The sequence below is a fragment of the Manacus vitellinus genome, unplaced genomic scaffold (genome assembly GCF_001715985.3).
Source record: "Manacus vitellinus isolate BGI_N305 unplaced genomic scaffold, ASM171598v3 scaffold_14_pilon, whole genome shotgun sequence".
Taxonomy (NCBI): Eukaryota; Metazoa; Chordata; class Aves; order Passeriformes; family Pipridae; genus Manacus; species Manacus vitellinus.
This window is the reverse complement of record NW_021939063.1, coordinates 2,826,712-2,842,070: the sequence shown is the minus strand read 5'-3', so window position 1 is coordinate 2,842,070 and position 15,359 is coordinate 2,826,712. Positions and strand designations below refer to the sequence as shown.

The 15,359-nt window shown below is 42.8% G+C and overlaps 1 protein-coding gene across 5 annotated transcripts in view; it reads left to right on the top strand.

Moving 5' to 3' along the window:
• Positions 1–15,359, top strand: part of CHL1 (cell adhesion molecule L1 like) — a 134,769-nt gene that overhangs the window by 75,994 nt on the left and 43,416 nt on the right. For 4 of the 5 annotated variants that reach the window (XM_029958244.1, XM_029958243.1, XM_029958241.1 and 1 more), the window contains exons 4-8: positions 1,110–1,215; positions 2,751–2,941; positions 10,926–11,048; positions 12,079–12,249; positions 14,439–14,486. In XM_029958244.1, the coding sequence (XP_029814104.1) occupies positions 1,110–1,215; positions 2,751–2,941; positions 10,926–11,048; positions 12,079–12,249; positions 14,439–14,486 (639 nt within the window). The remainder of the gene's footprint in view (positions 1–1,109; positions 1,216–2,750; positions 2,942–10,925; positions 11,049–12,078; positions 12,250–14,438; positions 14,487–15,359) is intronic. The other variant, XM_029958242.1, reaches the window with a different exon arrangement.

Genomic DNA, 15,359 nt, shown 5'->3' with positions numbered 1-15,359 from the left:
GCCAGTTTTGGGGCGTCCCGTGGAGCTGCTGTGAGCTGTCAGCACTCTGGAGCTGCCAACAGCCCTGGCTGCAAAGGGGAAGGCAACCAAGCAGGGTTAGAGGAGATTTTTTTCAAGCTGTCCCAATTTGCATTGGAAAGTAGAGGGTTTTTTTTCAGGAAGGTTCTGCAGCAGCTCCTTGAGTTTCAATAAAGCAGAAGTGGAGCTGTGCCTGTGAAGTGCAGGACAAACTGCCTGGGCACCCACTGCTTTTACGTGAGGGAACCACATCACCATTAATTTGCTCTAATGAAGCATTTGTATTTTAATAAAAAGAGTTCTTTCTGATCAGTGAAGCTGGTGGTCTTAGAAAGTGTTCAGCTTTGAGACCACACGATACGATCAGACATTTCGCTCCAGCTTTGAGCTTCCTGGACTCCAAATAGCAACCAAAGAGCATGTTAATTCTCTTCCTGGCTGTTTATAACAATGTGATGATCCCATTATCCCCAGCCCTGCTGCAGGGAGTGTTCTCCCTCGTGTGGCTCTGCTACACAGGCATTTGCAACACTTTAATTCCCTCAGAAAAAAAACAATGTTAGCGCAACATCCTTGCGTGACCGTGTGAGTGGTAACTCTGCACCCTGGAGGGGTATTAACTCAGCCTTGCAGTCCATGGATTTCTTGGCAGTTTTATCCAGGACAGAGGTACAAGTTTGCTGCTTCATGTGTGTGAGTCTGTGTCTGGATTAAAAGCCAGTTATTGACTTCCCCAGCCCAGAGCCCCGTGTTTTGGCTGCAGGGGTAGCACAGTCCCAGCTCTCAACGTGAGCAGGTGATGCCCCTGGGCTGGGCACAGCCAAGCCTTTCTTTGGCCACTGGGGCAGGTGATGCCCCTGGGCTGGGCACAGCCAAGCCTTTCTTTGGCCACTGGGGCAGTGCCAGTGACCAGTCTGGGGAAGCAGAGAGCATTGTCCATACCAGGAAGATGATGATCATGTTTTTGTTAAGCCAAGGCTCCCTTTTAGCAGGAGTGGGGCAATCCTGGCATTGTCCCTTTCCAAGGAAGGACCTGAGGGAGCTCTGTTTTGCTTGCCTGGTGATTTAACCCGATACCTCTTTGTGCTCAGTCTCACAGCTTCCAACAATCACGGAGCAATCCCACACCCAGGTTGCCTACCCCTTTGATGAGGACTTTACAATTAAATGTGAAGCCAGAGGAAACCCACATCCCACGTGAGTAGTGCTGGGGGAAGCAGCAGAAACTGTTTGCTTTTAACCTTTGCCAAACATTGTTCTGGCTGTGGGTGGCTGGTGCACATTAACCTGCTCATCATCACGGTTAAGGTTTGGGTTTCCACTTGAACCACTGAGTTTTTGTTGCTCCATCCCCTCCCCTCACTCTGTGAGCAGGTATCAACATGTTTTTTCTTGCTGGGAGATGTTCCATATCTCTGGCACGTGCCAAGTTCACCCCATGATTTAAAAAAACCTTGTCTGGGCCATGCTGCAAAAGATAGGAGGTGTGTAATAATAATCAAAGGAGCCCAGCTGCTCTTCTGCCTTTTCCACAGCCACCTTAAAAATGTCAAACACATTAAATCATGTATTCAGACATCACATTTGCATTTTATCAGATAACTTGTCTGTACCTGACATCATCAGGGCCATGGTGATGTTACAAACGGACACATAAGGAGTCATTCAAATAAATATCCAAAGATAAACTTTAGGTATTTTACACCAGTGCAGAAAAGAGAAAGATTTTTAACGAAAATGTGATTAACAAGAATGTAAAAGCTCCTCCTGAGACTTTCCACACTGAATGGGCTAAATTAATGACTGGTTTGCATGTCATTTTTAGTCTTTAATCCTTCCATTCTCCTTTCTCTGCAACACAATTTAAACTTTAAAAAGGGTTTTCTTTACTTTATATCAAGATTACTTGATCACTTTTTAATTGAGCTCTAAATGGGGATTTGTAGCATGATAACAAATTCCCTTTGTTTCACAGATTGTCAGTGCATCAATGAGAAGTTTTCTGTTCTCTTGAAGTGATGTGATAGTGCCTGTTAGGTGATAGGAACCCAGATTCCCTCCATGCTGTAGCAAGGCAGTTTTGCCAAAACTAGTGAAGTGACAAAATATACAGTTTTGTCGACATTAATTTATTCTCTTGAAACAATACTCTTAAAAAAAAGGTACATCTCCCAGTGAATGCATGTTATACTGTGATTTCCAACTGCCAGATTTTGAATCAGTGCAGCCAAATTTCAGTCCATCTGAGAAGTCCAGACACAGGGCCTGTGACAAATATTTCAGCATTTATCAAAATCACACCCCAGTAACATTAAAACTACAGGTGATTCTGTGGCAAGGAGCAGCTCAATGGGATCATCTCTGTTTCTTCTGGGTCCAGCCATGGGAGATGGTGAGAAAATTTCCTGCCAGTCCAAACCACCAACATTTCTCCAGACACAGCCCTTTGCAAACCTCCAGCTCCTTTCAGGGGCTGGCTCTTGCTGTCACAGATGGTCTCTCTCGTTTGCTGTCCTTGTGTTCCTATTTCCAAAGGCAAAGTGTCCAAAAGGAGAGATGTGCCCAAGAGCCAACCCAAGTTAGAGCAGCACAGTGGTCGTTTTGCCACTCAACTCTCCCCTCTTACATCCTTTTATTTCAATAAAACACGCTTTAAAACACATTTACCCCTGGTTTAGTCCCATAGTGCTCTTCTGGGACCTGCCCTTCCTAACACTTGTTTTATTTTTCAGCTTTAACTGGACTAAGGATGGAAAACCATTTGATTTGTTGTCTGACCCGAGGATAGTTACATCCAACAACTCTGGAACTTTTGTGATTCAGAACCGAGGAATCATCAACAATTTTCAAGGGAAATATCGTTGCTTTGCTTCCAATGTGCTGGGAACTGCCATGTCAGAAGAAATTGAGCTTATTGTTCCAAGTAAGGGTTTCACTTTACTTTTGGGTTGAAATTATTATTATTATTATTATTATTATTATTATTATTATTACTATTGTTATTATTTAGATGAAAACTGTGTTTCCTGAAACGAAATGAGAAAGAACTGGTTCCTAAGGTGGTGTAGGGTGAAACATGAACTGTTTGTTACTCAGTGAATATTCAAAGGAAAAATTCTTATTTGCTCCCTGTAATGGTTTAGTTTAGTTGCTGGTTTTGAGGACAGGAATCAAATCTGGATGCAGGATTTCAGACAAGACCCCTGGACTATCAACTCCCAAGTGCAGCTACTGCCACTCCTTCCCAACTGCATCCAGATGAAACTGGGTAGATTATGGATATGTTTTCCCAGATACAGTATTTGGGAGAACATTTATTATTTACTTTTGCTTTTTGAGCATTTTCTGCCCCACTTTGCCTCTAGAGGATGAGTTAGTGAGTAAATTAGTATCAACTTTTTGATAGCCATCTCAGGAGAGCTGAAAGCTCAACAACAGAAAATGATTGTTTGCTTTGACTTGGCTTTTTAAATGCCTTTGTAAAGCACTTGCTTTGCCTTCACCATAAAACCCATAAGAATTCTTTTCTGATTTGTGTTTGTTTAGACCCACTGCTGCTTCTTCCACTTCTAATACTTTCCTGTTTCTCTAAAGAAGAAAGCATAAATATTGATGAGAGTTGTAGGCTGCTAAATTCTCCAACTAATCTGGGCAGAGGCAATTTGTTTGTGAGCTGATGCCAGCACATCATGAAAATATAGGAATTAAAATATTTAGAGAGATAAAGCAAATAGCAGAAAATATGGCAGAGTAGCTATCCAAGGGCAGTACAGTTATTGAAAGGCATTAGCTGTTTATGAAAGGTAAAAGTAATGGGATGGCTCATGAAATAGTGTTAGAATTATATTAAAAATTTAAAATGTAGTGGGCAATAAAGGATTAGAAAGCTGTTGTCAGAGAAGACAAAATTGGTTGGAGTCAGATCACTTTGGTGACATGTTGTAAAAGGCACTTTGTGAGTCTGGAGAAACTCCTGAGTTAAATTTGGCATGATCTCTCTGATATTGGATAATTTTATTTGATAAAGAATGAGAAATTATGTGATGCTTTTGCTTTCCAAACATTTATTGGAAAGCAAAAGCTGTTAAGGGTCATAAGACTGTAACATTTCAGCTCAGCAACCACGACTGAAGGCTGTTCCAGTGAGGAACTGGAGGACAATATAGTCCCATCTCTGAGCTGGGAACAGGGAATCAGGAGCTGGGGGAAGGATGACAGAAATAGCAGGTTTTTACAGCAAAATAGCAACTGATACAAATGTTTGAAAGCTCCAGGGGAAGTGACTCAGTCAGCTGGGAGTTCATTAGTCTGATGTGAGGAGCAGTCTGGCTTTGGGATAATAAATACTTACAGGGAGGATATGAAAGGCCTGGAACTGAGTGGAAAATGAGCTAAAAAATATAGTAGCGAAAATTAGTGATCCAGGAAACTTGTCCTTCCATCACCAGCACAGAGAGGGAAATGGGGGATTAGGGACCAGGTTTGCAGAAGTGGGATGCAATTTATGGATATGGATTTATGGATATAAAGTTCAAGGTCCTGGTTAGGACAGTGTTATAGAGTCAAAGAATCATTAATGTTGATAAAGACCTCTGAAGCTCATGGAGTCCAACCATTAACCCAGCACTGCCAGGTCCAACACTGGACCATGTCCTGAAGTTGATACAAGTGTCTTTGTACCAATACATTTCATCCCTTTTATTTTGGAAGAGGAACACACAACTGTCTTAAACTCAGGATTGAAATATATGAAACTGGAAGAGAAAAATCTGAAGCAGAACCTTCTTAGTGGGAGTAGAAAGGAGAAGAAAGTTCCCTGGCTCCATGGTGGAACAGGGTGAGAACATGGAACAGGCTGCACAATGCAGTTGTGGGAGGTATAGGAAGAAAAGATTCAGCAATGGATGTTTTTTTCCTTGGGAAATTTATTTTGTGTTGCAATGCACACTATTCCATGATGCCACAGTTTGGTGTTTGTGAGGAATTCCCAAGATTGCATCTCTTGCTCTGTGGTTTAATCTCTACCAACATGCAGTTACTTTAAGGGAATGTCATTCCAGAGTAGAGGAGAACTGCACAAAGTTTTAGGACAGTAAGTTGAGGTTTGCTGAGCTGATGGTGTAAGTTGGCTCCACAGGTAGGACAGTGCAGCTGATGCCACTGGAATTTCAGGCAGGAACAGGAGCCTGATGCTGTTCCTCAGCTTTAGACAGGACATACTCACTTTGTAGCCTGGCCAGGGCAGTGGGGTTTGTGTGATTTCTTGTAAGCAAAATGTCTCAAAGTCATCACACTTCAGAGGAGTTGAGAACCTCAGTGTCACATTTCACTGAAGGGATGTGACCTCCAGCAGCAGAATATTCCCATATTCCATTGCTCCTGGACTAAAAAAGATGCTTAACATGAAAAACAATGATGTCTGTATTTGGGATTATTGAATTTTTACTCAGAGCAGACATTTTTTTGCTTTTAATGAAAAATTGGCTATACAGCTTGAGTAGGTATTACATATACTGGGAACAGTTAGCAACAAATTCATTGAGAGGTTACAAACATGGCTGTTATCAAGTGCAAGAGGAATTTTAGAGCTAATATATGCAAAGTCCTAAACCCAGAAAATAAATACATGGTACAGATAATCTATTAGAGGGATTTACCCAACTCATACATCTCTTAAAGCACATTTGCTGTTATTAGTACTCTTCTGCCATCAGTTCTTTCATTTGATGGTGCAATGTAGATGCTGCAAATAAGATCAGGATTCAGAGAGGAACAGAAGACACATTTGCTTTTCTAAAGTGCTGGATGGTCCACAACTGTGGCCAAGTGAAAGAGCTGCTGCTGCACAGATCCGCTGCAAATCAGCAATCCCTGACAGAGGAGCTGGGCATAAATCACCTCTATTCACCCCCAGGTTTTGAAGCAGAGACTGGTACATGTGAGATCACTCCATGCATTCATGGCATGATGTAGAGGTGGCAGAGCTTTGCCAGCTGCATTCAAGTCAAATGTGAAGCTACTTGGCAAGTCATTGTGCCAGTGAAGAGAAGAAAACCCCAGCCAGTCAGACAGGGCCAGTTTCTTTCATAAATTACATTTACACTGCAGCAGCAGAATACTGGGTCTGTGAGGTGGCTGCTGAAAAGGAGAACAAAAGACTGTTTACTCACAGTAGTCATCCCAGGAAAGCAATGGAAATGTCAGCAGAAATGATCATTAAATCTCACCTACATAATGAAAATACCCCACCTCCCCTATATAGGTTGACATTAAGGAGAGGGGGAAGAATGGGCTCTGAGGATCTGATCTGTGTGCAGCACTAACAAAGGCCAGATTGTTACAAGATACATGCAGCAGGAAAATGAATTTAAATGGTGAGAACACAGACTTCAGCTCCCCTCCTCCTGGATTTTGGGAATCTGTTGCTTGAATTAGTGAGCAGGCCCCATGCCAGAGGAAGGAGAAGAAGTACAGTTTAAACTTCTTTAATTAACTGTGGTGTAAAAGACTCCTCATGGTAGATTGCCTTAAGATTTATGCTCAGTATTTCTAAAGCTGCTGCTCCAAAAGCCCAGAGATCTGAGGATGGAAATTTGGGCTGAATATAAAACTGTCCAGTGGCAGGCTGTGCTCTGCCAGTGATGTGAGTTCTAGAATTCCCAAAGAAAGCCAAACCTGTGTTAATATTCAAAAACCCAGATGTGAATATTGTGAAATCAGTAGAAGATGCTGAGCTGACACTGAAGCAGGAGGTCTCAGTAACCCACTTTGTGTTCAGTGTGGCCTCCATGGAAAATAAAACAAAAGAGAGGAACTCACTGAGACTTTGCAGGTGATGGGAATCAAATGTAACCCTCTTATCTCCTAAACCCATGTCCTGTACCTATGAGAACTTTACTGGCCTTCTAAATGGTTGGCTTCACTCTGTTGTCAGCAACCATCACTTTGGAAAGGGTGATAGAGAGATTTATACAGGAAAAAGAAATCACTGATTCCACCCCACATCTTTGGGGGAGAGTAGACTGACAGCCACAGTCTTCTTGGCAGCCAGACTTTGGTAACTTTTTCAATTTAATGCAACAATTAAAAAATCCATAAATAAGCAGGATTACATCTCATAAACAGTTCAAAGGCTGCAATGAAAATTACAGATTTAACTACTGCTCCTGTGGCTCAGAATATCAATTGAGGTGCAGAGATGAGCACTGGAAGCTTCCCAAGGTGCATTCAGTGCACTTGTGATTGAGGACTGTAAATCACGTTTGAGATTCTTTGATATGTTGGGCTGTTTGCTGCACAAGATATAGATCTGCATGAAAAATCCTAATTAAATACTAATTAAAGTGTCCAAGGAGCTGGAAATTGCTGGGATAACAAAATTTCTTGACTGTTTCTGCTTTCTCTCACTTTTACATCCTTTAAGGATTTATTTGCAAGGAAGAATATAGGAATATCCATGAGGGATCAGGCTAAGCATCCCTCTATTCCAGGACAAATCTCCAGCAACATCCACAGAGAAGGTTATAAAAATAGACCTGGTGGATAGTGATGTTTTTCTACAATAGCTTCACAATGTATTCATTTGTTGTTGATTTAACATTAAGAATTGACTCCCATTTTATATCAGATACCAATAGAAACAAGACACAGGGGTCTCAAGGACAAGTTACCTGGAGAAATGCTTTTCCTTCAAGTTCTCAACACTTCACTGAGAAATGTGTAAAATATTCTCGAATAAAGTGGAATAAATTGCCATAATTGGTACAGTTATAGTGTGAAGTCACTGTAGTCAGCAGCAGGACAAAAACCAAGCTGTGGGACAAAGTGTGCCAAAAGATACTTGAGTAAATCAGCAGCTCTGGGGATGGAAAACCCAGCTCTGGTTGCTGTATTTGTGAATTTGTGTGGCTAAACTCAAATCTGGATTTTGTATTGCGTTGTATTGGTGTCCCTCCTGTCTATTTTTGGTTGAGAAACTGCATTTTCTGACCAGATAAGAAGGAGGAGGGAGGCACTCAGGCTCTTTTCTGAATTTTCTCCCAGCCACCCTCATTTCCCAGTGGTGCTTCAGGCTCCTCTCATTAAACTTTGAGTCACCCCAGGGGATTAAGCAGAGCCTGGCCCCCTGCACAAATGACTCTGGACACTGATAATCTTCCATTTCCATGGTTCACACACTGTCAAAGCACTTTTAAGGCTGGTTTTTGAGTGCTGTACAGCAGTCACGGTACTGCCTTGTCAGGAATAAATACTTGGGCAGCAAAGCCTTTCCCAGGAAAAAAAAATACTTGGGCAGTGAAGCTTTTCCCAGGTATTTTAAGAGTTTTAGATGTCATGGAGGGCTTTTAGGAGATGTCTACATGTCAGGTGTGCAGATTTTCATCTTCCCTGTGGCTGTTCAAGCTTAATTCAGCTGTGACAGCTCCTGTGATCAGCCACGAATCAGTAGTGATTGATTCTGGAATATCTCCTATTTAGAACATAGGAACACTGCAAAAAAAATCCAAAATATTGCTGACATATATGTACTGGAGACTGCTGCTCAAAAGCCAAAGTCTAATGTGAGAGTAGCTTCTTATTTTTAATAAATAAGAATTCAGAGCAGGTATTTTTCTAGTGTTCGAGACCACAAAAAATGCACTTGTCAGAAGGTTCGGCTCAGGAATTTATCCTGAAATTGAGTTTTCCTCTTTTACAAAGCTTCAAGGATTCAAAACACTCAAAGCTATGTGTTATGAGAGGGAAAATCAGGGTTTTTCTATCTTTTTCATGGTGCAATAAGCAAAAAAAGACCAGCAGGGAAGAGCCCAAAAGGCTCAGTCACCTGCGGTGCAAGTGCTTGTTTGAGGTGGAGGACGTTTGGGGTCAAATTGCTGCTTCCCCCAGTGAAGTCCAGATGCCAAATCTGGGCCACACTTTGGAGATGAATGTCTGTGCTCCCAGCTAATGACACTGAGAGCATGACTTTTCACTCTCTCCTGGTGGGACTCTATATTTTTGTGTAATTCTGTAATTACTGGCTACAGAAATACACTGAGAAGACCAGTGGTTATGGCACCCAACTGGGAGACTGGAGACCTAGATTTAGTTGTGCTAAATGAGGCAAAAAATGAGTTTGAACAAGTTTCCAATGTCCTACATGAATGATCCCACTATTAGTCTATTTACTGGTCTCTGGTTTAGTCAGAAATCCCTTATCTTTCACTTGATCCAGCTTACTTGAAGTTTTGTTAAAAGTGATGTTTCTTGGGAATAAACAAGCTTTAGATCAACAAATTGGCTTTTTCCTACTGGAAAACATTCACCTCTGCAGTCAGCAGATGTATTTTCCAGGACTTGAAGAATGTAGGTTGCTGAATGTACTGGATATAAATATGTAGTTCTTCTTTTTCACCCGAAATTTCACCTACAAGGGTGGACGATGCTCATTAACTCCATTTTGGCTCTCCTAAGAATTCATAACCTACTAATAATCCTCCTGGAGATAAAATCTCTGCACAGCCTGCATCCAGGCAATCAGCACTGTAATGATTGCTTCTTTTTGTGTTTACTAATCCTGAAATGTATAAAGTGTCCTCAGAGTCCTGTCCTTGCATTTCCCACCCTCCTCCTTAGGATGCTGCAGATTCCCTGCAGAGCTGCTGGACCACTGTTGTTTCAGGCTGTGTAGGCACCATCAGAGCTCCCTGTCATGACTTGAACACCAGGATGGTGATATTTGCTGTGCCAGTTTGGCTCTGCCCAGCCAGGACATTTTCATTCCTTTGCTGTTTAATTGCTGTTCATTTTGCTGGTCGAGGCAGTTGCTTGAACTGAAACTTTTTTTGCCAGTTTGAACTTGCCTGAAATGAAAGCAGGAGGCAACGTCAGCCCTGAAACTGGCTGAGCTAAACTCCTGTGAGGAGTGGTTCCGTTTTGCAGGCTGGTTTCTTGGTGATGATCTCTGAGCTGCAGCCTCCCAGTGCTTGGTCTGGGGTGGGCTCCACTCCCCCTCTTCTCAGGTGCCCTTGGGTTGAATTTTGGGCTGCTGAGGTTGCCCAGGTTGACTTTGCACAGTCTGCTGGTGTCAGTGCTGATGCTCTGGGTGATTAAACATCAACTATTTAACCTCTATTTCAGCCCAAAGAGTGCAGCCCTTGTGCTCCCCTGTGCAATCTTTGTGCAAAGCCTGTCTCTGCATCCTGAGCTTACTGGGGAAGTCGGCAGGGCTGCAGGGCTGAGCTTCCACCCCAGGGGGATGAGGAGGGAACACAGGCTTCGCACCAGCTTCCTGCTCCCTCTGATTCTGGAGCTGGATAAGAACTGGGACACCTCCAGGCACGAGGTGGAATTGCTGCCTGATGTCTGTCCTCACCTGCAGGGACTTGCAGTGGCTTCTTGGGAACCACTTTTTAACCAACATTTCCCAGGACATTCTGCACTCCCAGGCTGGTTTCCCATCTCCTCGGAGCAATTGGGGACCCACCAGTGCACAGCCCTCTGTGCCAGGCTTGGCCTTAGGCTGTGGTTCTCTGGGGCTTGGAGTTGTCCCTTCCAGACAGTGCAAACAAAGGAGCTGTAGAAAGAGTTTGCAAATAAATGTGTTAAAATAAAACCTAAGCAAAGCACAGGGACATCACAAACAAGTGTTAAACATCCCCATTCAGTGCCTGGCTTTCAATACCATGGTCTGTGCACTTTGTGAATGAAGGGATTCCTACTCAGACTATCCTTGAATGCAGGGATTTCCTACTCTGAGTAAATGCAGGGGTTTCCTACTCTGCACCACTTCATAAATAAGAATACTAATAAAGGCAGGAATCCAAAGGAAGTTGTTAAGGTAAATATTTTATTAAAAACTACATTAAAGGGGGAAGAAAAAATTTCAAAAAGTACCAATAAAAGAGGAACTTCTGTTCTTTGTGCAGGTGTGCCAAAGTTCCCCAAAGAAAAAATCGAGCCTCTGGATGTGGAGCATGGAGATTCTGTGATCTTGCACTGTAACCCCCCAAAAGGCATCCCGCCTTTGCATATCTATTGGATGAATATTGGTAAGTAAACAATTTTGGCACAATTCATGCAAGGAGACTCAAAACATTTGTCTTCCAGAGCAGTTTCATTGCAGATTCATAATTGATGGGAATGAGAACTGTGCAAGTGCTTGGGAGAAATATCTGGATACTCAAAAATGAAGAATGGAGATCTGTCTTCACAGGACACAAGTTGTAGAGTGGATTGACACAACAAGTTATCAAAGATGAGCTATCAGAAAGCTCATATTTCATTTAATGACTACCAATAATGAGGATTCCTGCATTTATGGGGAGAGGATATTATGTGTCAATATTCATCAACTAATGGTTGATTTATGAAACCAAGGAAAAAAATAATCCATTAGGTTTGTATAATTAGTTCCTTGTGGGTTTCTGTGCTGTTATTTTGCAGCATTTGTGCTCTGCAGGAATTTCTGGCTCTTGGGAAGCAAAGTAACTCCTGTTGTCTCCATGACATGAAGGGTTTGTTCGGGATGCTGCCCAAGTACCTGCAGAGACAGGGTGCCAAACTAAAGCTCTGATCCTTTAAGGCAGCCCCTCTGCTCCTGCCAGGCCTGGTTAGCACAGACCTGCATTAGGCTGGATCAGCAAGGAGGCAGAACAGCAACCTGAGCTCCTACAAACGTGCCCTACCCTAATCTGGAGTTACAGAACAGCAAAATGCTTGGGAGACTGGCTGGGGAGACATCTGTCAGTGGTGACCTCCACATCACCATTCCAGACCTTTCCGTTGGGGAGAGATGCTGAAAATTTACTTTCACCTGAGCAGGAACTTTGCCCTGTGTATTTTTTATTATCAATTATTTTCCATCTATGTGATAAATAGGTATATACTGTTACAGAAAAATATTTATTGTACATTGTACGTTGAATATTTATGAGTAACCCATTGTTTGCAATGTGTTTTCTGTCTCTTTTGCATCCAAGTTCTGTTTTGTGGCTGTATCTGGAAGGAAGCACATGAGAGGGGAGCATTAGTGAAGCAGCTCAGTGTCATTACCATCTCACAATTATTTTCTTCTTGCAGATTTGCAGCACATTCCACAAGATGAAAGGGTCTCCATGAGCCTTAAGGGAGATCTGTACTTCGCCAACGTGGAGGAGAATGACAGTAGGAGTGATTATTGTTGCTTTGCAGCATTTCCAAGGCTCAGGACGATTGTGCAGAAAATGCCAATGACGCTGAAGGTTTCCCGTTGTAAGTCTGGGCATGAGCAGTTCCCTGGTTTCTGGTGCTTTTTGAACTCCCCAGGCATCAGTGCATGCCCATGTGTGCCCTGTGTCTTTGAAGAGATGCTCTCTCAAGAAAGGGCACATTACTGAGCTTATTTCCTGCATTATTAACTTTATTCTCAGGGCTAAATTCAATCCAGAAAAGCCTTTTGCAGCTGTCGGACCCCAAAAGTGCCCTGTTCTTCCTCCTGTTCTCCCCACGGGGAAAGCCAATGATGTATCAGGGAAATCTGCTTCTCTTGCAGTCCTGCAGGTCTCTGACAGATGGGACTTCACTGGGTTTTGAGGACTTTATGTGGCCACCTCCAGCTGCATCCATGTGGTTGGGAAGGACGGTGCTTTCCAGGCTGCCCTCAATATCAGCAGTCACACACGAGGCCCTTTCCATTTTCTCCATGAAATGTTGTGTAGGGAACATCAAATTTTCATTTATTTATTTATCTATTTATTTATTTATTTATTTTTCCATCTCTGTTTTCCTGTAGTCTCCAAGGGTTTTATACCAAAGGTGGTTTCAGGTACTGCCCTGCCCCCGAGTCTCACTGGGGCGTGCAGGGATTGCTCTCCCACAGAATCTCAGAATTGTTCAGGTTGGAAAAGTCCTTGAAGATCATTGAGTCTGACTGTTCTCCCAGCACTGCCAAGCCCAGAACTAACCCAGCTCCCCAAGTGCCACATCTACGTGGCTTTAAAATCCCTGCAGGGTTGGGGACTCCAGCACTGGAGAAACCTTTCAGTGAAGAAATTTTCCCTGAAATCCAACCTAAACCTCCCTTGGTGCAACTTGAGGCTGTTTCCTCTTGTCCTGTTCCCTGTGAGGAGACCAACACCCTCTCAGCTCCCCCCTCCCGTCAGGGACTTGCAGAGCCAGAAGGTCCCCCCTGAGCCTCCTTTTCTCCAGGCTGAGCCCCCCCAGCTCCCTCAGCCTCTCCTGCTGCTCCAGCCCCTTCCCAGCTCCATCAAACCTGTCCATTTTTTGGGTGTACACAACCTGCTGTGGTGTCAAACCCCTGATTCCAGCCCTGACTGGATGGGCTGGACATCTACAGCATTAGAACCAGAGGAAAAGGATACAAATACCCAAGGAAAAAGAAAAATAAACCCAGCCTTTGGGGCACAGTCCCAGCTGTGCTAAATCAGCAAAGCCCAACAGAAGCTGGTGGAACTAAGGCAGCTTAAACCAGCTGGAGGCCCATCCTGCTCTGCCTGCACCTCTTCTGGCTGTAAGAATTTGTGCTATCACTTGTACCACTCACTGAGCTCCCTGTGCCCTTAATATCAGTTTTCTGTTTCACTAATACTTCTGACCTTTGGGGCTTATGCAGCTCAGAAAGCCAAGGAGATTTTTTTTCCTTTGTGAATGAAAATCTCATATTTAATATGTGATTCTGAGTGTTTTCTTGTTGGGATAAAAAGATAAAGGATTAATAGTGGCTTTGTGTGTCTTAATGCTTGCTTAAAGTGTATCTTGGGATAATAATTGTGAGAAAAATATCCAGAGGAAATGTTGCTCCCTGTGGGTTTTCCACTGGGTCCACTCCCCCACATGTGCACACACAGAGAAAAATTAGATGGGCTTTGGCTGTGGGGCCACTGATAGCCCTGGAAGTGACCCAAAAACCCACTTCAGTGTGTCCACCTTGTCATCAAAGCCACAAGACTTGATCCAGGAAAAAAAAAAAAGTGAAACATAAATTAAAGGGTTTTGCAAACTCAGCTTGACATTGCCCACACCACTCCGTGCCAGGTCCCTGCTGAGGGACTGCATTAAAAAAAGACATATAAGGAAAATTAAGCAATAAGAAACAAAAGAATAAATAAATTTGATACCATTTCTTTTTAATGGATACTTAGACCTTAGTGATTTTTTTATTACCCTAGATAGCAAGGTTGAAAAGCTGATTGCATCACCCATGGAGTATTTTGCAGAATAATACATATATTTGAACAATCTCCATTGTATTTTCAAAAAAATTGTTGTTCATCTGTTACTTTCCTTTATATTTTTTTTTCTTTTTTTCTTTCTTTCTTTTATGGCAGAAATTGAGGGGGGTTGGGGTGGGGCATGATTTTGTTTTGGTTGATTTGTTGTTTCTTTTGATTCTATCTCAACCCTGCATGTTTGTGTTTGGTTGTCACTTTTATTTATTTCAGTAAAGCATGCTAATGACTCAGGCTCACCTAACGCTGCTGTTACTAAGGGTGAGTTGAATGCATCTGTTCTTTAGCCTTTAAACTGAGAATCCACCAGCTGAGATGAAATGGGAGCTGGTAAAAAAAAAATAAAAAAAATCACAAAAGCCTTTTGATTGTGATGGGTTGGATTTAAGTGCTCCGTGGAGGACAATTTGCTCATCTCGTAGTTTTTGACAGAAATCTGCAGGGTTTTTAATAAAAAGGTAGCTTTTTTTAGTTGAGAAAGAAGCATTCACACTGCAGAACATGATGTAAGGAGGGTGACATTCTGGATTTCTTGTGTTATCAGCTCAGAGCAGCAGCCAGAGCTGGACACTCCAGATCTTTTTCTGGCAGTTAAGAGGACTTGGGGATTAGGGAACCACGGTTTGACACCATGAATTCATGTCCAAAGGGTCACCCGGGGGCTGCATTATTTCAGGGGGAGCTCAAGGTGTGGATTTACAGAGTTTTGGGTGCTCTGAGTTAATTGTCCCCATGGACACAACCCTCCCTGTACATGAGAGGTGGTTCTCTCTGTCTATACCTTGACCTGCATGTTACCCCCCACAGGTAAGGACTACAGCAAAGCATTTCTCATCCTGAGGATTCCCAGCTTCCATTGCTTTTTGTGCCCCTCTCTGTGAAAAAATAACCTGGAAATATCCTGCTGAGCTTTATGCAGGCAGTGAGGATAAGCCAGAAGGCAGCTAGTGGCTATTCCTGCAGTTCTCCACCCAGTTAATTTTGTTTCAAATGTATAAAAACTAGAGTCTTGGATTTTTTTGGTAGCTCTTGACTCTGATTTCTTTGGTTGAATTGCTTTGAGAGTCTCTGGGTTTTTTTGAAATGCCTGATTCGAACCTCCTGAAAGATCTTGCTTTGCTGGACAAGCTCCGA